This window comes from Oryzias latipes, chromosome 7 (genome assembly GCF_053564925.1).
Source record: "Oryzias latipes strain Hd-rR chromosome 7, Olatipes_Hd-rR_3.1".
Classification (NCBI taxonomy): Eukaryota; Metazoa; Chordata; class Actinopteri; order Beloniformes; family Adrianichthyidae; genus Oryzias; species Oryzias latipes.
In genome coordinates, this window is record NC_136243.1 from 15,206,958 (window position 1) to 15,233,344 (window position 26,387).

General features: G+C 40.2%; 1 protein-coding gene across 7 annotated transcripts in view; it reads right to left on the bottom strand.

Moving 5' to 3' along the window:
* Positions 1 to 2,180: 2,180 nt before the first annotated feature.
* The window catches only part of camta1a (calmodulin binding transcription activator 1a), a 357,406-nt gene continuing 333,199 nt past the window's right edge, over positions 2,181 to 26,387 (bottom strand). For 6 of the 7 annotated variants that reach the window (XM_078950301.1, XM_023956772.2, XM_023956777.2 and 3 more), the window contains 13 exons: positions 12,692 to 12,867; positions 12,340 to 12,536; positions 12,162 to 12,240; positions 11,712 to 12,060; positions 11,101 to 11,576; positions 10,591 to 10,769; positions 9,127 to 9,370; positions 8,403 to 8,474; positions 8,299 to 8,319; positions 8,006 to 8,205; positions 7,721 to 7,795; positions 6,826 to 6,856; positions 2,181 to 4,942 (listed from right to left, as the gene is read on the bottom strand). In XM_078950301.1, coding sequence (XP_078806427.1) covers positions 4,910 to 4,942; positions 6,826 to 6,856; positions 7,721 to 7,795; positions 8,006 to 8,205; positions 8,299 to 8,319; positions 8,403 to 8,474; positions 9,127 to 9,370; positions 10,591 to 10,769; positions 11,101 to 11,576; positions 11,712 to 12,060; positions 12,162 to 12,240; positions 12,340 to 12,536; positions 12,692 to 12,867 — 2,132 coding nt within the window. In that variant the 3' untranslated portion in view covers positions 2,181 to 4,909. The remainder of the gene's footprint in view (positions 4,943 to 6,825; positions 6,857 to 7,720; positions 7,796 to 8,005; positions 8,206 to 8,298; positions 8,320 to 8,402; positions 8,475 to 9,126; positions 9,371 to 10,590; positions 10,770 to 11,100; positions 11,577 to 11,711; positions 12,061 to 12,161; positions 12,241 to 12,339; positions 12,537 to 12,691; positions 12,868 to 26,387) is intronic. The other variant, XM_078950304.1, reaches the window with a different exon arrangement.

The window sequence follows — 26,387 nt, forward strand, 5'->3', positions numbered from 1 at the left end:
ATCCATCGAGTCAGTGACGCTTTTACATGCACAATTACAAAAATAAAACTTACAAACAAGGGATTGGAATTTAAAAAAAAGGAGGAAAGAAAAACACATGAGGAGAACCAAGAGGAGATGAAACTTCTAAGGTTTGGGAGCAGAGAAAAGTCGGGTCACATAACAGGGAAAGACAGAGAGAAAGACAGCTATAGAGGAGAGGAAAAGAGATCTAACACTAGTTCACATGCAAAGTGAGGACCCGTACTTTCTATCAAAGCAGGGTCTTTTTTTTTCTCTTCTTTTCCGTTTGGATTCAATGAAAACGTGCAATTCGATAAAGGGTGCCATATAATTGCTGTCCATAAACTACTGAATGCTTGTCTTGCAATCCTGGCATTTGCATAAGAGTAAGTCGACTACATGTGTCCAATCATTTTTGAACTCTGCTAGGTCTATATGTCTCCACAAAATAGTTCTTTATTGCTCTGTGTCAACAAGTGGAATAACGCTGTAAAACTGCTCAGTTCTGTTGTCCTGATGCGCCTACCTTTCTCTGGTTTGGGTGCTTCGGAAATAAAAGAGGAGGAAAGGCAGATACCCAGGCCAGTTCACAGAACATCGTGAAACTGATTGATGCTAAGAAGAGTGCCTATCAACTAGCCCGTCATCCCACACATAAATGGCAGTAAAACAAGATTTGCAGGTGCAACTACATTCTTAATCCTAATTATCCTCTATGCTTTGACACTCAAGATAAATCAAAGGCCCAAATAAGTGGCCAGAATTATTATACAATGACTTGACAGGTTTCTGTTGAAAACAATTGTCAAATCATTTCTCCTGAAGAGCTTTGTATAGATTTATATGTGTAAATTGACTCTATTCCAGGGATTCACTTGTGTCTGCTATGCTCAAGGTTGCAACTACATTCTTAATCCTAATTATCCTCTATGCTTTGACACTCAAGATAAATCAAAGGCCCAAATAAGTGGCCAGAATTATTATACAATGACTTGACAGGTTTCTGTTGAAAACAATTGTCAAATCATTTCTCCTGAAGAGCTTTGTATAGATTTATATGTGTAAATTGACTCTATTCCAGGGATTCACTTGTGTCTGCTATGCTCAAGGTTGCTGAGAAGAAATAAATATGCTATTTCTTTTAGCTGTTTTAACTTTTTTCTTTTAATCTGATTATGTACCTATTCCATGAATTTTTTGTTGCTGTGAATCACGTCCCGCTCTGTTTCCTCCTCCCCATTTTTGGCACCCTGAGTAAAATACAGAAGGGAGGTGAACCTGTCCCTCAGCCTGGAAAAAGAGCAAAGCGGCTGTCACCACTCAATTCTCGAGTGAAACTGACAAACCTAAGTGTGTGTGTGGTGCGTGTAGTTGTGTGCACAGGTAAATTTGTTTGCAAAGTCCCAATGTCTCCGCCATTGTCCGTTTGTGAGAATCGGGGGGGAGTACACTGGTAACAATATCAATGAATACTTCAAAGAAAATGAAAACGTCAGGGCTCGCTCTAAAAACTATCCTGTCATCGTGCTTTGTCATGAAAGCCTCGGCCGTTGCTGAGTGTTGATCATTGGTTTCACTCCAGGTTTTTCCTCTGGTCACATGCCCTCTGTCTTTCTGAGTTCTGTGACACATCAAACCAATGTTCATCGCTTTACAGACAGCTATGTCTTTTGACTATCCGACTACCGATTCAAGGAAAGTAAGCATGCTATAGGTGCAGCTTGGTCACCCAGTTAACTATTTTAACCCATGCAAGCATAATAAATCCTTTGCCTTTTTTGCCACAACATTGCATTTGGCTATGCATTCTAACCACAGACTAAAGGGTAGATGGATGCAACAAACCCCAGTAGTGGCATTTCAAAATAAAAAAAAGCTGTTCTGTTGGAAAGTGGATACAAAGGCATGAGGGAGGAAATGAGGATGAAAGCTGGAGAACTATGTTTATACTGCTGCTTGTAAAATGTACCTTTGGTGAGTGTTAGAGCAAAACTGGCAATCATGTTGGTTGATAATGATCCGGCACTAGATGTGTGCGTGATCATAAGCATTCTCTTCAGGTGCATTAAACACACTCACAAAACTGGACTGCTGCTAAGAGAATATGAATAGGCACTTTCTACATAAACCAAAGAGGTCCCAGTTATTATGTGAGTAAAAAAAAAACATGGTCAATGAACCCTAGAAATACCAATTTATCCTTATAAATGTCTGACAGGGAAAAAAACACTGTACGGGAGTTAAATATTGTAGAAATTGGCAACAGTTTTTCTTTTAGGTCTGATGTAAAGTAACATCTCATGCTTCATAGATGGTTTTCTAGGATATTTACTACAGTCCTTTTATCTCATGTGCAGTCCTGGCTTCCTGGCTAAAATCATCTTAGCACCTTTGACAGTGAGAATGGTTCATGTTAGCAAATGTGCGCTAAATTGCATAACAAAAAAAGTAAAATAATAATAAAGAAAAGCAACACAGTCAAAAACAGTTTTTCACACACTTTCCAGGGTGAATTATTTTGCTCCACATAGAATACGTCTTTTGAGACACTGGCAGCCTTGATCAAGGACATTTCTCAAGAAGCACTAAGTATTTAGGAAACACTGCAACCAGTTTGCAACGGAGGGCATTTCTGTTAAACCATATATCAGAACCGGATGCAAGAGAATGTTCGTTAAAAGCAATAAACAACATTGTTTTAGACCATATTGATGGGGAGGGCTTCATAGTTATCCATTGGGCAAGGCTGCCATTTACAATCTTTAAGCTCAGACAACTTGAGATCACATTCTGTTTTCATTGACAACAAAAAGTGAAAAACTTTGATATGCTAAATTCAGTAATGAATAAATGTTCCACAGATCTGCAGAGATGCAGGAGACAAAGATAAATGCAATTTTGTTTGATTCAGGGAACTCTGTAACCTCTGTTGTTTCTGCTATTGTTAGCCATTATAGTCATCTGAACTACTGTGTGTTGTACTGTATGATTATCTGTTCTGCAAAAAATCTACTACACTATCTTCCCCAGGTATATAGCATACTCATACCTTGGCACCATTGGCAAAAGTTTCTTGGGAGCCCAAAAAAAAAAGAAAAGAAAAAAAAAATAGGATAATTTTTTATTAAGATAATTTTGAAGACCCTTCCTAATGCTAAATACAGTATTTTAATTTTTTCTTCTTCAAATATTGCAATAATATCATGCTTTAGCAAAATGTTGTCTGACAGACAAACAAAATAAAGTTAAATACTTCAATAGTGAAATAGTTTTTCATTTTACAGAGCATAGCCACTACTGCTTTTGTTGTTTTTTTTCTCCCCCCTCCCTCGAATTTTTACTCTGTTCATACTTTTCATGCACATAGCTCATTTTGATCCCAGATATTTACACTATATACAAACAATACAACCATACTTCTTCGGCATTCAAACAAAACTATACAAATATTCTGTTTTTGTCTCATACCTGTTTTTGACCCATTTTTAATGAATAAAATAAAATATTTCTAAAATACAGTCCCTGTAAGGAGCATGTTTTTACCTACGTACTTTCAGCCTTTGCTATATACAGAAATCACTCAATTGTCAAAAATATGGATTTGTCAAACCCCTATTTTGGGACAAGCTTAGGGACCCCTCAAAGAATCTCTAAGACGTCAAGGCAATGTATGTGATCTTCCCCTCAAAAGCCAGCACAAGGCTCTGAAGTTCATGGAAAAGAAGAAAGAAAAACAGCAAAATAAAAAAACCTGGATGACCCGAACACAAAATTGGCAAGTTCTTATGTCGTGTTTGAGTAGGGTGGAGGGGGGCATTGGCTAAGAACAAGTTAAATAAAGCCAACACAGAAAAGCTTCCTTAGAAAAATGAAACAGGCTCTTACGCAGGAGACCATGGAAACATGAGCCACTAAAGTAAGATATGAAAAAGGATAGGCTGAGAGACTAGACCATAAGTACACAAGCAAAGACTTTTCTTGACAACAAGTCATGCATTTTTTTTTCTTTGTAGAATTTAACAACATATAGCCTGAAGATACAGATCACCAATACATCGGACATGATGGGAGAAATACATTGAACAATATGAAACAAATTCAAGTAAAGTGACAATATTTATATACAATAAAGCATATTCTTATTCTCTCAAGAAATGTTAAACATAAATATTTCATCCAAAGTTTGCCTCTGCGTGTTTCAACCCCACTACATTCAATTGTAGCTCCACTCGTGTGGGCAGACTGGTGGGGCGCACAGGAGGACAGGCGAAGCTAAAGGGGCTAAACCGAATACCGTACAGTCTGGAGCAGTTGACAGCAGTCGGCGTGGGAGTTATTGATAAATTGGCTCAAAAAAGTCTTTTTTTTGTTTTGTTTTTTAATGAAATGGTTTGTCACTTTAAAAAAAAGTACTCATGAAAACACAGTTAGAGCCCAGAATGTTTCTGCATGGTATGTGTGTCCTCTGAGATCTTCTGCTGCAGTCCTTTGAGGTCCTTCCATCTGACAGACCACCCTGTTGTGTGTCGCTTTTCTGCAAAGTCCAGACCGTTTTTTTATATCAAAAAAGAGCAAAGCAATCCATGAAAAAAGTGCAAAAAATGCCAGCAAGCAAATGTCCCCCTCCCCTATCGTTTCAGTTTGTTATCCAGTAGAAGACGTTGCCACTCTCCCAGCAAAATCAAGTCAGTGGAAGGAAGACAAACATGGAAAAAAACAAAAGTAGAAAAAAAAACATGAAGATGTAATATTAGCCGAACCAGTAACACTGCTATAGAAGTAATAATTAGTGTTTGCATTGATGTTTTTTTCTGTTCTCTTGTAAAATGTCTTGGGTTGAAACAAAAAGAGGACAGAGTAGTTAGGAGAGTGATGTCACATCGCAAGGGGGCTCTTCTGAGGGGTCTCATGTTCCCTGGCCCTTTTCAATTCTTTCACCCTGGAACACAGAGACAGACACGTGTCTATGAATGCAAAACACGCACAAGAATACGTTCTACCAGACACCACACATGCAGGCCTAACTGCGTCATACCGTTCAGCCTAAACTGTTAAAAGACACAAACAAAAAAAGTTAAGTCAGAGCATACGATCAGGAGCTGGTCTGTGAAGAGAATTATAAGTTAAATGCATCAATGTCAGCCTATGTCATATAAGGTATACAATAGAAAAAGCATCTGTGACAAAGTAATAAAAGGAGAACATCATTAAAAGGAATGGTTACATGATGGTACTTTGAAATATTTCAATAATAATCTGAAGATTATTTGGTCCAATTTAGCACAAAAAAAGAGAAAGATTATCACATTTATATCAAATCACAAGATAAAATCTTTTATTTACATTTCTGGTAATATGTTATTTGTAAGACAGGCCATATAAATTATAAACAACATTTAAAAAGTGAAAAAAACCAAAAATAAACGGAAAGAAAAGTTAGATTTTACACATAAAATGTTTTACAGGATAACAATGAATCAAGACTAAGACTAAGAATTTGCTCCAAAAAGGGGTCAAGAACTGTGACTGAAAAATAAACCCAAACAATTATCCCTCCATTGTTGTGCTAAACACTGCGTGCGAGATCTCCCTGCAACATGTTGTTTCAAAAATGGAACAAGGCCTTCAAATTTAATGTCAATTGTCATTAGGCATTTTTCCAGAAGTCAGTGTATTTCTAGGTGTGATGGACTTTTATCATTTGTGTTCTGAGTAAGAGCAATTGATTCTAACTTTTTTTATGCTTCAAAATGGAAATTGAGATCAATTCTAAGTTTACAATGTTGAATTTTGGAAGATACGTTTTTGTCTTTGATACTTTTTATTTAAAACATGTATGATTATTCAAACTTTGCTTTAGAGTCCTTTGGTAAAAATAAATAATAACCCTCTCAGGCCACTCCTTGTATCTTGTTTTTAATATTTTCCTTGCACGTTATTAATCATCCATGGTTGTATTTGCCTAAAAATGATCAATTTTGACAGCCAAGTGTTTTATGTTTTGAAATCTTGCCCTACACAAAATATAGGATTAAAAAGATAGCACACTTGTTTTAGAAAAGACTGCATGTTCCAAACTCTTTTTATGCATTCTTCATTAAATAATTGCAACTAACTCGTTGGAGTTGAATTAAAAGGTTAGTCTTGCATTTGTCAATGACAACAATCTAAAAAGTCTTCCAACCTGTCGAGTGGCTAGAAACAGAGCACACAGGCAGCCAGGCAGCCAGAGAGACATTTGTTTAAGAAACAGCAGTTTCATAGCATGCCTCTATGGAGAAGAGCAAGGCATCTTGATTTGACCACATGCAGATTAAATATAATTGAGAAGAAGCCTCCCACCCACCCCAGTGCTCTCAAACTGGCTTTCAGCACACACACAATGCTGAATAAACAAAAGAAAAAAACAACATAAACAAATAGGACTCCCCAAAGGGAGGAAGGACAGTTGGATAAGCATCTGTAAGTGTCGCAGTGAAGTCACTCATGAGCATTTTGTTAGTTCAAGGGTAAAATCTGCTCCTAAATCTGAGTTTCTCAGTTCACCAGTGGCTCTGGTCAGCAGACTACATGCAAGCAGGCATCAAGCAACAGTGATGAAGAATGGGGAGAGGTGGCCAGGGAGGTGACAGAGAGAAACAGCAAGACAGAAACGGAGTGACGGAATGCACCAGCTGAGGCTTCAGGAGGAGAATATCGCATTATTCAAAAGAGAGATTAGGACATAGTAGGGATTAAAGGACAGGAAGAGGGAGAATAAAAAGGTAAAGAAGAGACGGACAGTGCGGGAGGCACGAACTGAGTTGCTGAGGCTGCACTCACCCGCTTGAACAGTCTATGGTCCATCAAGGGGCTTGGCATAAACAGCAAAACAATACCAGACAGCTATTAGCACACAGTAGACACTGTGGAGGAAGGGGGCAAGGAGAGGTGGGGGCCAAATATTGTGTTGGGGGAGGGAGGGAGGGAGGTGGGGCTTGACATTTGTAAATAATAATTGTTTTTTATAAAATTCAATTAAATACATCCAGAGAACCAGCTGTCTGATTTAATAGATAGATAAATAAAAAAATAATTATGGGACTGATAGGTACACTCAGCACAAAGAGCAACCAAATTGATGTGTTTTTAACCGTCATGACTGATCATCTTTACACACTTAATGACTCCCCTGGTTAAAAAAGTGAAAACTAATTATTTTGAATAATAAAAACTACAAGTTTAGGTTATTTCCATTACAAAATGAAAAACTGATTTTAATCTTTAGAGTCCTGTGTGCTCTGAATCTTAAACATGATAGAGACCTGAAGTCATCATGCCAGCTTTTATTTTGGTGAGTGCAAATGGATATAAACTCATTTTGTTAATTAACATTATGTAACATTAGGAACTCAATCTGACTTGAAATAATTGATTTTTTGACATGTTATTAACTCGTTTTACATCATTTACTACCTTAGAAAAGATTAGGTGTCATTAACAGTTACAAAAATAGATGAAGTTATTTGGTATACATAGTGAGAGAAAGCTAATGCTGTTACAGAAAGTTTCAACCTACATAAATGAAGCCGCACTGGGCCATACTCAGGTTTTTTGTGTTTAAACTAAGTGCTGCTGATTAATTTAATAATTGCTGAATAAGGACCGGTGTTTGCAGCAAGCATGCAGCTTTGCATCAAGGCTGCTTGCAGGAGTGTGAGTCAGTGTTGGAGCCTACCTATGGCGGCAACGTCGCAGGAATCTCATGATCTTCCTGGCAGCCTGATCCTGCCTCTTTGTGAGCAGACTACCTCTGTTGCACAGAAATAAAATAAAATCATCTTCTTGTCCAAAATAGAGAAATAGAATGTTATAAAAATATATCAAATTAATCTGGCAAATTTCAATAAATGGCTAGCGTGCAACAATTTTCAGCTTTTATTTTGGATAAGTTCCTTTCTGGATCTTATTCTCTGTGGCAGGATTCAATGATTTAAATCAATGCCAGTGCAGGAGCATCTACCTCAGTTTGTGCTGCACCAGGGTGGCAGCGGCCCCGTGGTGGCGCGGCCTCAGCCGGCCAAACTCTTTATAGCTGCGGTAGTATTGCTGAATGAGTACAGCAGCCCTCTTGCTCTGCTGGAACTTCTTCTGCTCGTGGTAGCTGCGGAATTTACTCTGGATAAGGATGGCGGCCTGCGTCATCTTCTTATAAAGTGCATACTGGAGACAGGAAAAGAAACCAAGTATCAGACTTAACCGTGTGTGGACATTATTTTTGTTAAACACCACGGAAAAACACAACCATCAAGTTACCTTCAAGGCTATCCATGTTAGCTTGTGAACAGGAAATGTAAAACATAAGTAATATTCTGCAGAAAAACAATTATTCGTATTGAACACACTTGGGTGGTGCCTACCTGTTTATATTTCTTGTAACACCGTTGTATTACAGCGGCTGCTACTTCCTGTTGCTCTCTGAGGGGCCGCCCCTGTTGGAGAGTAGAGTGGGAAAGGTGAGAGGACACATAGACGTCTCACCACAAAAGGATATCAGTGGTCTTCTGAAGTTTCCTGGTGGGTAGCACATGAATCCACCCTGGAATAAGAGCACACATGTTGTGGACCAGCCACCCGAGAATGAATGGAAGAAGTATGCTGCTGCCCAACAGGGAGCCAGATCGGTTTCAGCTGGGCACAAAAGACAAGTGTGAATGTCAGTAAAGAATTTGTCACTCGAACATTCAATAAAAGCCATTGAAGAGGGGGTTAAGGAAAGGGACTGGGGAGGGCAAAGACGATTGGTTCAGAGACAGATTTTTGAAAAGCAGGCAGAAGAAGCTGACTTACTCCTTGCAGAGGACAAAAGAGTTAAAGTGCGAGTACAGGATCTTAAATATATATCAAATTGCAGCAAGAATATGGGGAAAGTGCAGATCCTCCAAGCAAGCCCATGCTCTGCTCAAGCCACTCTTGCCATGCGGAAACCACGGGAACATTGTCATGTAACTTTTCTTGATTTTGTAGTGTGAATATGAGCATAAGACCAAAACGTGACACAAAAATCTTTACAAAAATGGCAAATCCTACACCTGCAGCTTTTTTAGTGTAGACACCAGGACACGGCTGGAAGCGGGCCTGTACCTTGTACTTGCGGAAAGCAGTTTGAACTAGCCGGGCAGCCTCATACAGCTCTCTCTGCTCTGGGTCAGACAAAGTCAACTGGGCCAGGTCTCGTTCCACCTTGCTGTTGGAGGCATTGATGAATTCACTCCAGTCTGCTGGAGAAGGGACCGCCGATCTGTCCAGAGTCCCTTCTCCCAATGGGGAACCCCCGGGACTCAAGCTTGGATTGGAGGACGGAGTCAGAGGCTCATTATACAGAGGCCTGATGAAAGAAAATAGCAGATTACAGCATTCAAAGAGCTCAGGTCCTATTCTTTAGCATGCAGAATTTCTGAAGCAAACAGCATACACAATGTATGAATTAAAAAATTGGTTCAGTCACTTTAAGGAAATTAATTTCATATTAACCCTTTCACCTATTTTACTTAACATAAGCTTTTACATGGGTTTTTTGGTGTTTGTTTCAGTTTTTCAGTGTGTGAATGTGTGTATCCATGGGTGAATGGTACTGTGACTGTAAAACACTTTGGGCCTTCTAGAAGGTAGAAAGATGCTACATAAGTATACACCATTTCAATTAAATTAAATCCTGATACAGCTAAAATGTGCAGTATTTCTTCTCTGTCTGATGGTTTAAGTCTCTGATTACAAATTAGCATATTCTTTGAAAAATACATTTGTTTAATGTAGGTTGCAGGTTTTCATTTTCCTCACTTCCTGTTGCAGCACATTGTAGCATTGAAGTCAGGCTAGAATCAAACCTCCACAGCACCCTAATGCTTTGAGTTTCATAAACACTAGCATTCTATCTGATATTTCCTAAAAAGTCATTTTGCATCATTCACTCTAAGATTTGCCTTAGATGTTAAGTACACAGACTCAATTTTGACTTTGGAATTCTAAGGATATAGTGTCAACACGTCTTTCTGTTTACTTTAAATGTTTCCACTGAACTTCTGTGATTGGTTTTTACATGAAAAGATGTGGATTTTGTTTCACGCATAAGGCACAATGTAGTGTCCATAAATGATGGTTGATGTAGATATTTATTTTGCAAAAAACTCATAATCTTGCAGTTATTTGTACTTTCATGAACATTTGAAATGTTGTGCTTTGAAATCTTTCTAGACCGAAGAGTAGCAGCTATATTTTTAGTTAAACTTCAGTGAATGATTGCTTCAATCAAATAACTGGTAGATGCATTTAATATGAAGCATCTGATTTCACTTTAGAAGACACTGCTTTTAGATTTGGGCTTTTTCTGATCTTGCATGTTTTTTATATTTTGAAAACTCAGCAAAGAACATGTCATTAAATTTTTGACATGTTCTGACACAATCAATCTAGGTTAAGTAGAAACTATTTGATCTTTCTACTTTTAAAAGTTTAAAGTAAATCATCTGTGTAGCAGGAAGGTCAAATATAAAATCAAGCACAACTGCATCATCCTAGTTTGTTGATCCTCTCCATACTGTTCCTTACCGTAGGTGAACAATGCTTGGCAACTGCTCCACATTTCCCAGGTAGTTTGCCAGCCAGCTCATGGTGTTACTGACCCCTGATGGATCTAAGGGCACGGATTCTGTTGTGGGAAAGTTCTCTCTTTTGATTCTCTCTGGCGTTGCTTCAATGATGTGCTCTGCCAGGGTCATCATATTTGCCTGTTTTGTTTAGAAAGACAAAGACAACTGAGGTGAGCACTCCCTGAGTAAATTATCAACAGTGTGGTAGTATATGCGCAGGGCTGCTTATGCAAGTTTAATTGCTTGGCTCTGTGACAAAAATGCTGGCTTTAATGGCAGTGCCGACGATAATAGTGATTTAAGTGGTTTTGCTGGAGGATGTAATTCTTAATCCAGCACTACATCTCTTCAAACTATGGTTAGACTGATATGGATTGCTGGAAAGTTGCCTTGGCCATCGAAAAGGATCAATGGAAACTTTGTTGCGCAGAGATGATCTCTGACTCACAGAGATGACACTCGTGCTCACCTGCAGGTCATCCATCTGTGTGAGACAGGCCTGGTTTTCTAGATCCTCTCGATACGAAAGAAGTTCAGAATCAGCCATTTCTCTGTCCGTCATCACCAGCATGCCCAGCTGATCCCGCTGCCGCAGACGATTGGCCAGTTTCTCCCTTCCCAAGCTACTGCCTCCACTGATCCCCAGCACCTTCCTGCCCAAGTTGTTACAGGAAAAGCTCTCTCTGGAAGGCCACCTAGATGTTCCAATGCTGCCTCCTGTGGGATGACCTTTGTCTGCACTCAGGCCTTCTGTGGACATGCTCTTTGTGGAAGGGGACAGCTTGGTGAGTTGTTGTTGCTCCAGACTCAGAGGAACAGACGCAGCCTTGTCGGGCTGGGTGTGAAACAACTCTGGGTTGGGTTTGTGTTTTTTGGCTAGTGGGAGGTCTCTTTGGCCCTCACTGCTGTAGTAGTTTGAAGGCTCTGACCTGGGCCTTCTCAAGTCTGCCAGAAACATGAAAAACAGAAGAACACCCCCCCCACAGTTAGCTGAAAATAGACACAGCTTGTCGGTTGTATACATATGAAAATATTGTGATCTTCCATGCAAACGATGTTTTTTTTCTTTAGATGCATGACCTGGGTTTAGGCTGGTGGTACTGGACATGGTTGTTGTGGTGGTTGGAGCTCCTTTCTTGCCACTTGGGGCAACGATACTGTCACTCGCCCAGCTGGCCATCCAGCTGTCTGTGGTGGCTGAATCAGGGGCTGGAGAAAAAGACATACGTGTAGTGGGGGGCAGAGGGCCCGGGGGTTGTTGCTCTTCCCTCTGTAGCTGCTCCAGACATTCAGCCAATTTAGTATGTCCACGAGAGCGAGCAATTGACAAGGGTAAGCGACCCAGGGAGTCCGGGATAGCTAGGGCACGCCTGTCCCATTTATACAACACCACTGCTGCCTCCAGGTGACCCAGAGCACATGCCCACATCTGCATGGAAAACAGGAGGACCACACGTAGGTTTAGGTAGACTGAATGCATGACTGAAGCAGGACTTTATGATTTTTTTCTTCCACCAGCAACTTTCTTACCAAGGGTGTGCAGGAAAAGTGATCCACATTAAGGGGGTCCACTTCCAGCTCTAAATCAATACTATCAGCATGCTTTGTGCTACATGTAAAACAAGAAACAGAACACATAAGTCATGTTTCAGTGTACAATCACAGGGCATAGTACCAGCAGGGAGCATGCAGATCATTTTATGCTTACCGCCACTTGATGAGTGTCTGAATGAGGGTAGCGTAGCCCTGGCCAGCAGCGAGGTGAAGGAGTGTCATGCCTCTAAAGGTCTTGGAGTGGATTAAATGTTTGGACTTGGCCCAGCAAGCTCTGCTCATCATCTTCTCACAGACCACCACAACACGGCTCTCAAAGGAACTGCTGGCCTGAATTTGGCCAGATATACACTTTAAAAAACAAAAAAGCACATTTTTTTTCTCCTTTAAAAAAGCAAAATAAATCATTGCTCCCATTTGTGCAATTGAATTTGTGCGAATATGGCACAGTAAGTGGTATTCATTGAGGTACACACTGCAAGATGCAAATACGTTTTTTTTTTTACCTGTGACTGACTGTTGTTTCCTCCCCCACCACCTCCTCCCCCACTGCCTCCTCCTCCTGTTCCTCCCCCAGCTCCACCACTCCCTGCACTGCTCGACTGCTGGTGGCTGGCCATCTCTGCCATCCTCCTCTCCATCTGCTCCAAGCGCTCCAGGATAGACATTCTAAACTGGTTGTCTGTGCAAAAGCAAGGGGGGGACACAGAGGAAGAAACACGTCAACACATAAGTAGCATCATATGTGGGGCAAAAAAAACAAAAGCCGCCTCTTTTTCACGTTTACACTAACAACCCTGAACCCTGACAAGACAAATGCTTACAGAGTGTGCACCACAAGCTGCATCAATATGTTGCTCTGAGGAGATTTGATTTGAGACTGTCGCAGTGACTCGGGGGCTAAACGTCACAAGGCATACAATCAACCGCTGAGAACAAATTCACAAGTCAATTTTTGAGATACAGCAACGCTGAAGGACAGTTAATTACGTTCAGCTTTAAAACACACACAAATCTATGATCACTGTTTTTCTCTAAAGATTATCGGAGGGACAACAGCATCAATTAGCGACTTTAGAAAGAGAACCTTCTCTAAAATAATCCTCTAAAGCTTATCAGACCTCCACTAATGACTCCCATCATTAAACGTCTTTCTCAAAGCACTTTTAAAGAGCTTCAGTAGACTAATAGAGGTTGAAAGACAGCTGGAGCATGTAAAAATGTCTAGAGCTCTTCAGACACTTGTGGGGGGAGTGGACGAATGAAGGCCTGCTTCAGCTGATTAATAACACAATGTTTATATTGATATGAATAGAAGAACTGCCAAAAGGTTGACAGTAGAGAATAAATATGCATCTATTTATAATATATATATATTAAAAAAAAGCTTTGTTAGGCAGAAAGACATATCCAGATTGATTTGGCTTAAATAACATTAACATTTTATGTTAATGGATACTGTATCAATCATTTGAGTGCACAAAAATGAAAAAGAAAAAAATCAGGACAAGCACTAATATCTGGTGTTGGTGCACAAGGCACATGACTTAATGTCAAATTAAATAAACCACGACATCCAACCAGCACCTGTGTGTGCTGTGTACAGACAGTAGATTGGGATGGGCATTGAGGGCCCACTGCAGCATGGAGTATCGAAGACTGCATTAGCATTCCCCATTTAGCTACTATGGGGCCGTTTCTGTGGCAACCTGCTGCCGAGCGGTAACCAGGCGACAGGAACATAGCTTGTGAGCCTGCATCCTATTGGCTTATTGATGAAGGGGAGGAGAAGAGGGCAGTATACAAGGGAAAAAATGTAGACATGCAAACAATGAAAACAAAATCTATAAATCTTTGCCCGAGTGCATGGCCTCTTTTCACTGTCAATGACCCAGTGTAAGGACTTATTAACAAGAAGTGGGGAATCTCTACCTATAGTGACATTGGCTTTTTAAGATTACTCACAAATTAAGGCTCCATAAATAAGGGGATGAAAAATAAAAGGTCCAGTTGTTTCCACCACTTGAAAAAGGAACTAATGTCGACTTCAGGCAAATGGATGCTTGGGGTAACAGCATTTTCCACTTTGAAAGGGGGACAGGAAGAACAACAATGAAGTATTGGATCGTTTTGTGGGTTTTGGACTCCTGAAGTGAGCACGCTGGTAGATCAGCTGATCACTCTCATATTAATGAGGGAAGCTGCTCCGTGTTTGCACTGTCTGTTATTATGGAGGATCCATCTTCACCTCTCAACACAGTGGCTTGAGGAGGCTAAGAGGTGAAGAGTTGCCAGCCTACTCTAGATTGAGTGCATGCGTCAGGGAGGGGAGTCAGTGGGTTGAGATAAGTCGCAGCCCAAGAAACCTGCCTTGACACAAAGCTGCGCTCTTCCTTTCCCTCCGTCTGATACGGGGGGAAGAGTAACAGACAGAAAGATGGAAGGGGGGGGGGGGGGGTTGCTAACATTAGGCTGACATGTCTTTGTTCAGACCCAATACTGCAGTGTGCTGCAGTGCAGATGATGTCATCTCCACCTGCTGCCTGCTGCTCCAAATGCGATGCACGTCCACTGCAGAGGGAGGATGGGGGTTGAGACGAGTGGGAGGAGACAGGGAAGGTGAGCAGCCAAACAGTACCGTAACAACACCGTGACGTTTTAACACCCTCCTCCTCTCTGGTTTACTGCCTTGTGACGGTGTGTGGTGGCAGACATTACTTAAAAAATAACAGGCACCAAAAAAATGTAACAAAATACAGACCTCTGTTTGTTTTAGAGAGATAGAATGAGCAGTTTTAAGAGAAGCAAGGGACAAAACCAGACAGAGGTTGAACTATAAAAATCACAATTTGACTGTCAGTTTATTAAAAAGTAATAAAAGTACTCAAAAGCTTTGCTAGTTGCATAAACCAACTGGAAATGTGAACCCGATATGACTGTGAAGAGAAGCTATCTCATCACTTCTAAAATCAAACAAAAAAAAACCTGATTCTTTTTTTTCTCAAATCTCTTTTATTTTAATAAGAACTGACACATTTGGAAGTTTTGTTTTCTGCCTTAAAAACATTTTGTTGTGAAACGATGACATGACTTGATTTCCTTTCTTTTTTTATTTGACTTTCTTGCCCTTTCAGACCTGACTCACAAAACCTGAAATAAGTGCGTTTTAGTGGAGTTGGATCTTCTCAAAAACAATTCAATATACAATTATCCACAGAAAATCCCAACAAAGTAATTTGGCACTGTGCTTGAAATGCCACTAAGAAAATGTCACTAAAGGTTTTGTGGACATGATTATGTTGTTAGAATAAACTCAAGAGTGTTCTCAAAAAACAAGGAGCCCTTCTCTCACTTGATAACAGTTTTTAATGGCTGACTTGACCCTTCACAAGATGAAGAGCGTGTAAAAAAGGAACAGATGGATGTCTTTGTTCCTGGATGAACAATAATCTAAAGCCTGTTTCATATAATCTAAAGACTTCTACCCATAAAGTCACAAGACAGTTGTTTGAAATCTCTTTATCTCCATAAGCACCACAGCAGGGGTATTGTAAAGCACCTCATGGCTAATTAATGTAGACCCAGAGATGGCCCTTATAAATTGTAATAACTGTTACGTCTCACAGAGGCTCTTTTCTTACTTTCTATTCCCTCCTTGCACATCCTTAGAGAGAAACAAAGAGTTAGGGGTTTTTCAAATCGGCAAAAGGCTTTAATCCACAAAAGCCTGCTTCAGTGGATTGGTCTCACCTCTGGAATGGGGCAGCGACTCTTCATGAGAAAGGATGATAGGGATAAAAAAGGAAGGACACTAAGACAAAGTGGATCAAATTTAGAATTGGTTGCAGGGACAAGGAAGGCAGCACAATAGAGTCAGGATAAAAATGGGAAGTCAAGGGTGAAGCGAGGACGGGAGGGCCTAAAAGAGAATGATGGAGAGCTGTTAAAAATGAAGGGGGCAAAAGGGGAGGAATTACAGGAAATACTACGGGTCGCCAATGTGAATAGTTATCCTTAATCATAAATGTGAAGAATAGTACTATTGCAGAGGGTGTGAACACACTGACATGCAACCTATGAAACCTTCAACTCATAAACCACAGAGAACTCAACAACTCCTGTTGTATAAAATTAAAAATCCTTTACTTAACATTGGTCAACTTACCAATTTATCAAGTGTCACATAAAAACAATAATGGATGGATGGATGGAATTACATGGCAGAAGACTAATAAAATAAAGCCCCTCTTATACAAAAAGTAGTGGAAATTGTATAAATGACAAAATAAGCAAGGAGTACAAATGGTAGACCACACATAACATCATGTACAGATTAAATGTGATAACTGGCAATGAAGAAAAACAGCGTAGTTCAGTTCCTAATCTTTAGGTTTAAAACTAAACCTCACAGGCAAGGGTAAAATTATGTTCCCATTTAACTTAGTGACTGTTATCTTTAAGTAGCTAGCTTATTTCTTACGTGTCTTCCTGTAGGAAGACAAGAGACCGGCCTCCCTCTGGGTCTTTGTGTGGTGATTGACAGGGACTGTTATTTGTGGACATCAGAGGAAGGGGTCAGGCCTCATGGTGGCTGTCCTCACAGCTGGAATTTGTAGGTGTTGACCAAAGACACATCTTTACTATTAGCTTTTTTTTTTTTTTTAACACAGAGACAAATGCATTTAAAATTACAGGTAGGTCTTTCTGTAATTTTGGATGGATGGTTCTGCAATATGCATTTAGTGATATGTGTTTTTTTTCCATTAGGAACATAAAAAAATACATAGAAATAAATAAAGTCACGTACAAAATTTAATTACAACAAACAAAAGCAAGTATGCAGAAAAGTATTCGATCTAACACTTATTAGGCAGCTTAATCACAAGAATAAAACCCAATAATGGCAAAGTTCAACAAAAATCCACACTTTTTTCTCTGCTGGCAATTGTCCACCCTATAGGTCAATTCTAGTGCAGGAGAAGATGCATTCTGTCACATTGAAGTTAAAATGCCAGGAGGGGACACTGTAGGGATTTACTGTCACCTGCTATCACACTAATTGAGTAACACACATATTGACTTTTTTTTGTCTTTGAAAGACGAGAGGTTTGATTTTTTTTTAAACTCGGAAACTCTGCTTTTGTAGTAACAAGAACATTTCATTAGCTTTGTATCTGCATTCTACGTCTAGTGCTGCCTGTCACATCCTGCAGGCAAATGCACAAATCACTGATAAGTGGATATATTTAGAGAAAACTAGATCTAACATAAAACTCCAAAGTCCTTAAGAACAAGCTAGGCTAAAGGATCCAAATACCTTCTTGTCCAAAACCAGACTGACTCGAAAATCCTTTCAAAACAGAACCACAAATCACAGTCAAATCTTTGGTCATACAATTTTAATTTCAACTTGATTTATCCAAACTCTTTAGACATGAGAGTGAGCAGATGGCCACAAATACATATTTAAAATGTTAACAGCTCATTATGGCTTAAAGAGGACTGTTTGATATGTTCTGTTTTAAACAAAAAAAGTTGTTGGTTATCAACCTGCTAATCAACAGCCATCCATAACATCCATAAATGAGACATAAAGGCATAAATCATAAACATCTATTAGATGAGACAGAAGGAAACAGAAGACTAAAGTAAAATCACTCACTACAAAGACATGTTTTTACTGATATGCATTATAGCTACTAAATGATTTACTTCAACGCAGCAGTGAGACTTCTATTTAAAGAACCCAGCAGTCCCCACACAGGCAGAATCTACAGACTCGCTTTAGATTTAAAAGGTGAAGAGGATCATCAGGTTATAAAGTATGGTACAAAAGAAACCAAAGTATCTCTAACACTAAATATAATAAAACTATATTGCTTTAAAATATTTCCAATTACTGAAGACGTTTATTTAAATGTGTTAAAGGTGTAGAAAACAAAAGCCAGACTCTCTCAGGAAAACTTTCCTTTGGGGAAGTTTATCCTGGAATAAGTATTCTCACGACACTACTGCTGCTGCTACACTGCGAGTAAATACTGCTACAACTTCATGATGCCTTATTCTAACAGCAAAACTGCTGCAATCATACAACTTTAGATTCAACTTAAGCATTTTATGTGATAAAGAGACCACAGCTGATCATTTCGAGTGTTTTACCAGCAAACTTAACAGGACTTTGCTTTTAAGGACCATTACATTCAAAGGATGCTTGTTACCATTTAAAAAACTTCACAGATGAGCAACAGGTAGATAAAAGCATGCATTGTGTCACTTTGGGGAAAACAAGTCTCCAGCATGTGAGCCTCTCTAACATCCCAGCAAAGCATCGTTTGTCACGAAATCGTGGCAGCTGACTGCGATCTGAACTGTGCAGCGGTAGATTTCCACGCGACGTGGGTTAGAAACCTCAGCGGCACCGAAGGATGCGACAAGTCTAAAAGCTACAATAACACGTGCAGCTTTGCTCTTGCAGCAGCCTTGGGTCACGCTGACCCAGAACTTCAGCATGAGAAATATTCAATGGTTGAAGTTAACTTGCAATTAAAGAACATGAAATAGTTGAATGTTCTGTGTGTTAAAAAGGGTAAAGTCGTGATTCGAGAGCTGGGCTGCAGCGGTGGAGTCGCAACGTTTCTTTACAACTCCTCTACAGTAAAGACACAAAAGCTCTGCATGCGCTGTCATTGGAAGAAACGCGGAACTTTAGGCATACATGGAAAAAAAAACCACAACAAGCAGCTCAACAGACAGCACAGCCACAACACAACACAAAGATTTAGCTTAACACTTCTAACCTTCTATTTTATTTTCCATTGGTAGACTCCACCTCAAAGCCAAAAAAAAAGTATACAGCCCCTTTGTCTGTCAGGAAATGCAGGTGTCATTCACTGGCATCCTGACCCACAGAGGTCCAAACAAAACTGCATTTCCCACAATGTGTGATTTTGCCCCGACAGGCTAAAACATAGTATTATGCGGAGAAAATGAAAGGAAAAAAAGGCTATATGCATATAAATATATATATATCCTTGATTTGGATGGCAATCTCCACAGAGCACTCGTCAACAGCAGAACAAAGTGAGGGGAGAGAGCGACGTGAGGCAAGAGGGAGAGGAAGAACCTTCATTCTCTTCCTCATCTAATAGCCCCCTCCTCTTCTTCTCTTGTTTCACATTGCACAGTGCCCTGGTGTCGGTTGCTGCTGCCCGAGTCTGCAGCAACCAAGAAAAATAAATAAAAAAACAGCAGGAACCGTTGCGCACACGTGCAGCCGGTAAACAGAGCCACGAATCCACGTTGTTATCCCCCCACGTTCACGAGCTGCGCTTTCCTCTCCCCTAAAGACCCCAGCTCTCTGCTCGTGTTACCGTGCTTGCTGTCATTTTTTGTCCACAGTGACCGCCCTTCTCTGCGCCTTTACTGGGGTACTTGGAGCGCGCTCGTCTCCAGAAAAACTCTGCGCGCTTGAGTTAACCAGCTTTTCCCAAACACGCCCATTCCTCCGCGCCTTTATTTTGTGCACGCGCTCCGCTGTTTGCCACGCACGGAGGCTCAGTCTGCGCCCCCCCACCCCATCTCTCTGGCGGGCTCAGGCGCTGCAATTTGGCGGCTCCCTGCGCACCGTTTGGCCGAGAGATGTGAGCTTGCGGGGACTCGGTGGGGGCAACGATCGCGCTCTGCAGCTCTAACAGCCTTTCTGTCCTGCCCATGGCTCCGTACCTGCAGCACTGCAGAGAAAAGCGCCCCTTCCCCCACTCTGCATTATGACAAATCAAGGCAGGCAGCGGTGCCATTAGCACATCATAGCACAGTTTAGTCTTCCACGGGAGGGCAAACTCAGGGAGCTGAGCTGCGCGCCGCTGCAGACTCAGGGAAAATGTTGAGGAAGCATGCCTATAAAGACAAAAGCCCGTCCGTGGTACCAAGCTGCGCGTTTGACAAGTCAGTCAAAGAAGGTGGAACTTCTATTTATGAGGTTCAATGTGCGCATAGTTGTATTCTGGTCTGTCATTCCAAAGATGTCAAATTAAAATGTGAAACTAACTGACCTATCAAGGATTTGCATGCGCGCTCTGTAGGCGCTGTCCACAACACGTGGTGCTGAAACTCTCTATCTAATAACGTTGTGTTAAAATGACCTCTTTTTGGTGCTTTTGATAAATTGTTTTAATTAATACAGCCTACAAATTGTGATATAATAGTCTGCTGCACTCAAATAGGTACCAAAATATTACTAAAAAATCCTTTCAACAGCATTCTTTTGAAAAATACAATTTATATGAAGTCCAAGTGAATAAATCTCACTGCAACTATTCTTTTTGTTAGTTTGCCACTTAATTTGTCACAAAATAAGAGAAAGTAAAATATATAATTGTATAGAAAACCAAATTTTAAGATACAGCAGGCAAGGAGTTAATATAAGTAAGGTAATAGGGTGGGTTGTGTATTCTCTGAAACAGTCACCTCCTCCTCAACTGTTTCTGTGAATGGGCCAGAGAGGCAGTAAGGTATGAATGGCAGAGGTAGCAGAGGCCACTGGTGTTGCCATGTATGGGAGCTGCCATGCAGGTCTCCATTACTCACTCCCACTCCCTGAAGGACCGTCTGCAATGCAGTTGTCCTGCGAGCCCGCGCTTCACAGTGCCCTACTTTATCCTGCCAGTGCTCAAACACTGCAGCAGCGCTTTCCCGAGCAACAGAAACGCACACAGTGACAGTATAAACACATTTCTACATGATAATCACATTCTGGAGAACATACCTACTGTTGGTTGCTTGAGTCAGAGTCATTAGCAAAGAATACATTTACCAATCTTGCAATATTGATTCATTTTCCATACAGACAGAGATCAATTCCCACTGTTATTAAGAGTAAACATGTGTACACCTTCCTCCGTAGGTTGTGAGACAGTCACTGGACTGCACAAAGGCAAACAACAAACAATCCTGCTTGCTCACACTTACTCCTACTGACAGCGATGAAGCAACAGTGAACATAACATCAATGCTTTTTGACTGTGGGAAGAAACAGGGACATGAGAAAGCCCACACATGGACAAAGGAAGAATGCAGACAACAGATCCAAAGATTCTTGTCAGCCTAAGATGAATCTTATGGTACCTACCACTACCTCACAGCTTAACCTATATTTCAACAAATATTTTTTCAATTTAGACAACAAACAAGCTCAATCTCTGGTTGAAATATTTCCTCAATGTTAATACCAGGTCATTTCTTTTTAATTAATTACTATCTTTGGAAGAATTTTCAGAGTAACAAAAAGGATTTGAAGGTAATTTTTTTGTACTTTCAGGTATGACATTACAGTGATTGCCTGAAATAATATTTTTTCAATTTCAAATGTGTTCCAGAAGCACACTAAACCTCTAATGTTGGTGTCAGGAAATCTTGAACGGTTTTAAGCCCATTTGAAACAGATAAACTCTGACATCACCCATAAGATTCCAATAGCACACAAATTTAAGCTCCAATAAAATCAGAGCAACTCTCCTCCAATCGGAAATAAATATTCTGAAGGTTTTTGACACTGGACAGTACATACATTAATTTTGGGTGAAAAATCAGACTTTAGAATCACATTCACTAGTTGTTTTTTTTGCCACCAACCCACTGATACAGTTGGTACTTCCTAGCAGTCTTTAAATCCGTTAATGAAATGTAAAGATTTGGGTAATACAAGCAGTCTTGAGGGGTTGTTGTATTATAACAGACATCATTGGTTATCTCAGCATTAACCAAGAGAAAATAGACCAGGCTTCTGTGCATTTTTTTTTTGGATGAAGAGTAACTTCAATGTTTTGTTGACTTGTTAACTAAGGCCTGCATCAAAGACATCAAGACCTGGATGACAATTAATTACCTCCTCCTAAACCCAGAAAAAACTGAGGTCCTAAAACCCTGAGAGATGCTTTGTCGGATCAGATAGTCTCCCTAGATGGTGTAAATATAGCCTCCAATTCCACAGCTAGAAACCTAGGGGTTTATTTGACCAGGATTTATCATTTAAGGCTCACATATCACAGGCTTATAAACCTGCATTTTTTCACCTGCACAATATAGCTAAGATCAGAAATATACTATCTAAAAGTGATGCTGAAAAACTCATCCATGCATTTGTTACATCTAGGCTGGATTACTGTAACTCTTTGTTAGCAGCGTGTCCTAAAAGTTGCTTAAGAAGTCCCCAGCTTGTTCAGAACACAGCAGCTAGATTGTTAGCAGGAACTACCAAAAGAGATCACATCACTCCTGTGTTGGTTTCACTTCACTGGCTCCCAATTGATTCTAGAATCAAGTTCAAAATCCTCCGGCTAACCTATAAGGTTTACATGGTACAACCCCATCCTACATTAAAGACCTCATAGTGCCTTACCACCCAAACAGAACACTTCACTCATAAAATGCAGGACTGCTTGTGGTTCCCAGAATTTGTAAAAGCACAGTTGGAGGTAGAGCCTTTAGCCATCAAGCCCGTTATATGGAATATGCTCCCAGCTTATGTTAGAGAGGCCGACAGTTTCTATATTCAAAGTTAGGCTTAAAACTTTCCTCTTTGGACTGGCTTATTGCCAGGTTAGCTAGTAATCGGCGAATATTTGGGGGAATAATTACAATTTTCATTACATCCATTATACATATTTCTCTGTAGAATGAAGATTGTTCTATAAACTAGGCCAGGGCGCCCCTTTTCCCCTGCTTAGATTAATACTATATTGTATTAATATTGATATCCTAAAAATGTATGAGTTTCAAATATTATTATTACCATCTGCTATAAGTATCAGAGTGCATGCAATTTGCTATTAATATGATTGAATTAAATTTAGTAAAAATCACAATTAGTCTTTAGGCTGCTAGAAGTTAATAGCTGGGGAAAGTATGGTGCACTGGGGTTCTGTCCTCTATTCTCATCTACTTCTTCTCTCCTTCTCTCCTCTATTCTTGATCAATTAGTTATCATTTACTTCTCCATGCCTCTGTTTGGTGCCGTGCGATTCAGGTGTTGTCCCTCTTTTCCATTCCCCTCTGGGGGAGCGGGAGTGATTCCAGAATTCCAGTTGGCTTGTCCGTGGTCCTGTTCTTGGCCGTGGACCCTGCTTCTGGCTCGTCTTGCGCCCCCAGCCATTCCCCCTCCCATGTGGATAAAGCCCATCAAATATGTAGTTGTAGATTTAGATAAGTTAATTCTTCTCAAAGAATTCTGGTACATCACATGTCCGTCCTGGGGGATCCCTCCTACATGTAGACATCCCTGAGGTTTCTTCTTTTTTTCCTGTAATCGTTTTTCCTTACAAAGAGTCAAAGGGTCTAAGGGCAGAGATGCCCAGCTTAGCCTAGTCCGTTTAGTTAATGTTTAGCCATTAGTTTAGTAATTACCTACTGAATTCTATGAGTTCATGTTCACAATTACTGGCAGGAAGCCCATTGAGATGACTATTGTTTTAATATGAGGCTATATAAATAAAATTGAATTGAATTGGTGCTACACTATAGGGGAAACATCTGTAAACAAAGAAGCTATATCTTTCTTTAAAACTACTTTTAGAGTATTTAAGGGTCTGCAATCTTTGATGCTAAAAGAGCCATTTGGTCCAGTTTCTCACTGAGAAAACCCAGTGAGAGCCACAAAGTTCCTCCCTTCAGTTTGGACAAATAAACTTTTTATTTTTGAGGCCAGTAAGGCTTTAACTTATCAAATGTAGCTTTTAAATATCTACAATAATTGAATTAAAACAGTGTTATAGCTTCCTATTTGTAAAGCGATTTTAACTTATTTTACTTTAGACAGCAGCAGTTGCAAGTTGTTTTCAAAATAAAATACACCCTGTGTCAAATAACTTACTAACCAAATATTTTTTCAAAGCATTTGCATTTTTTCTTAAAGCCAAAGAGCCACAATGGAGGGGATAAAAGAGCTGTACGTGGCTGCAGATTCCTGGTTTAGGGTGTTTGTATGAAAAGTGCTATATAAATAACTGATTTGATTTGGTTTGTGTTGTTTAACATATAGATAGTATAGGCACTTGGAAGTTATAATCTAAATAACATCAATTCCTTACAAACATGTGAGCAGCAGTTTTGCACTGAACCACAGTTTTTTGTGCATCCAAAGTTTGTAAATAAAACTACCTTAATAGGTTGCGCGTAGCAATCAAACAAATTCGATCTGTAGCTATCAAAAAAAGCAACACAAATCTACATGTAACTGCAGCCTAAATGAAAGTCTTTTTACAATTGTCATTCTGCTTCTTTAAACTGCCAGTCATACAGTATCATGTGTATAATGTTGCCATCCATAAATGTACAACACTTTAAGTCGTAGACAAATGTGGTTGTAGCATTGAAAATACACAAGAACTGCTTTTGTTTTTAGTAATCACCATGGAACTAAAGCTAAAATCACACGTCTGCTTAATGTAAAAAATAGAGGACTGGAAAAATGCTGCACGGACTAATAACTCTTTATTTTACCTCCAGCATTCAAATGGCAGCATTAGAAATATTTGTTGAAGCAGCATGGAATCGTGGCTCCATCTTGCCTTGTAACAGTTCAGGTTGTTGCTGGTGTAATGGGACGGGGGCGATATGACCAACACACATGAGGTGCTTATGTCAACCTCAGGGTTTCTGATTTCGAAAGAACTTTACTACTTTACTATCTCCTCCTGAGAACCGAGGGAAAAAAGTGTCTTACAATTTCTGTTTTTGTGTGATTTCCTATCTATTTGGGCCTAAAAGCACACCTTACAATTTAAATTTAATTTTTATTTTTTTATTTTTATTTCACTGTAGAGGACAACAGGACGATATTTCTGTGAAAATAGAACAATTTGGAAAATCCGAAAAAAAAGAGCAGATTAAATCTTTAGAGTGATATTCATCCAAAAATCATTAAATTTTATTCTAAAAGTATAAAATTCTATTTCACTCTATTGTTACTTGTTGGACCATCTGATACAGAGGAATATCAACTGGTAAATTGAGAGCTTTGCTTTTTACCTCAGCTCTCTCTTCACCACAACGTACCGGTACAGCAACCGCATAACTTCGGACGCTGCTCCGATCTGCCTGTCAATCTCACGCTCCGGTCTTCCCTCACTCATGAACAAGACCCCAAGCTATTTCAACTCCTCCACCTGGTGCAGGGACACTCTACCCACCGAGAGATGGCAAACTACCTTTCTCCGGTTGAGAACCATGGCCTCAGATTTAGCGGTGCTGACCCTTATCCCAGCCGCTTCAAACTCGGCCGCAAACCGCCCTAATGTACGCTGGAGGTCCCTGCTCGATGAAGCCAACACGACAACATCATCTGCAAAGAGCAGCGATGAAATCCTGTGGTCAGCAAACCAGACCCCTTCTGGCCCCTGGCTGCACCTAGAAATTCTGTCCATAAAAACTATGAACAGAACCAATGATAAAGAGCAGCCCTGCCGGAGCCCTACGTGCACCTGGAACAGGTCTGACTTACTGCCGGCTATGCAAACCAAGCTCTTGCTCTGGTCATGCAAAGACTGGACAGCCCTAAGTAAGGCTTCTCGGACCCCATACTCCCAGAGCACCCTCCACAGGATACCATGTGGGACGCAATCGAACGCCTTCTCCAAATCCACAAAACAAATATGGACTGGATGAGCGAACTCCCACAAACTCTCCAGCACCCTAAAGAGGGTGTAGAGCTGGTCTGCTGTTCCACGACCAGAACGGAAACCGCACTGTTGTTCCTGAATCTGAGGTTCGACTATCGGACGGACGCTTCTCTCCAGTACCCTGGCATAGACTTTCCCAGGGAGGCCGAGGAGTGTGATTACCTGGTAGTTGGGAGACAACTAGAACAAAAACAGATTTTCGAAAATGTTGTCATCAATGTACTGTGAAAAGTACGGGATTGGACTCCAGTATTCACAAACTTTGGGGTCGTCTTGATAGGCAGGGCGCCCTGCTAGCACAGGTGTAAACATGTTATGATGGTTGTTTAAAAAACAAAAAAAAATCATCAAGTCAGTTAAAAAAACAACAGTTGTTTTTTTTCCCATTTAAACATAGTACAAATACTACAATGTTCTCACATGGTCATAAAATGTAAGACATTAGCCTGAAACTAAATAAAACATACAAGTTATTCCTGGCCCACAGAACACGACGACTTTGCTGCTCCTTCTCGGACTCATCAGATTC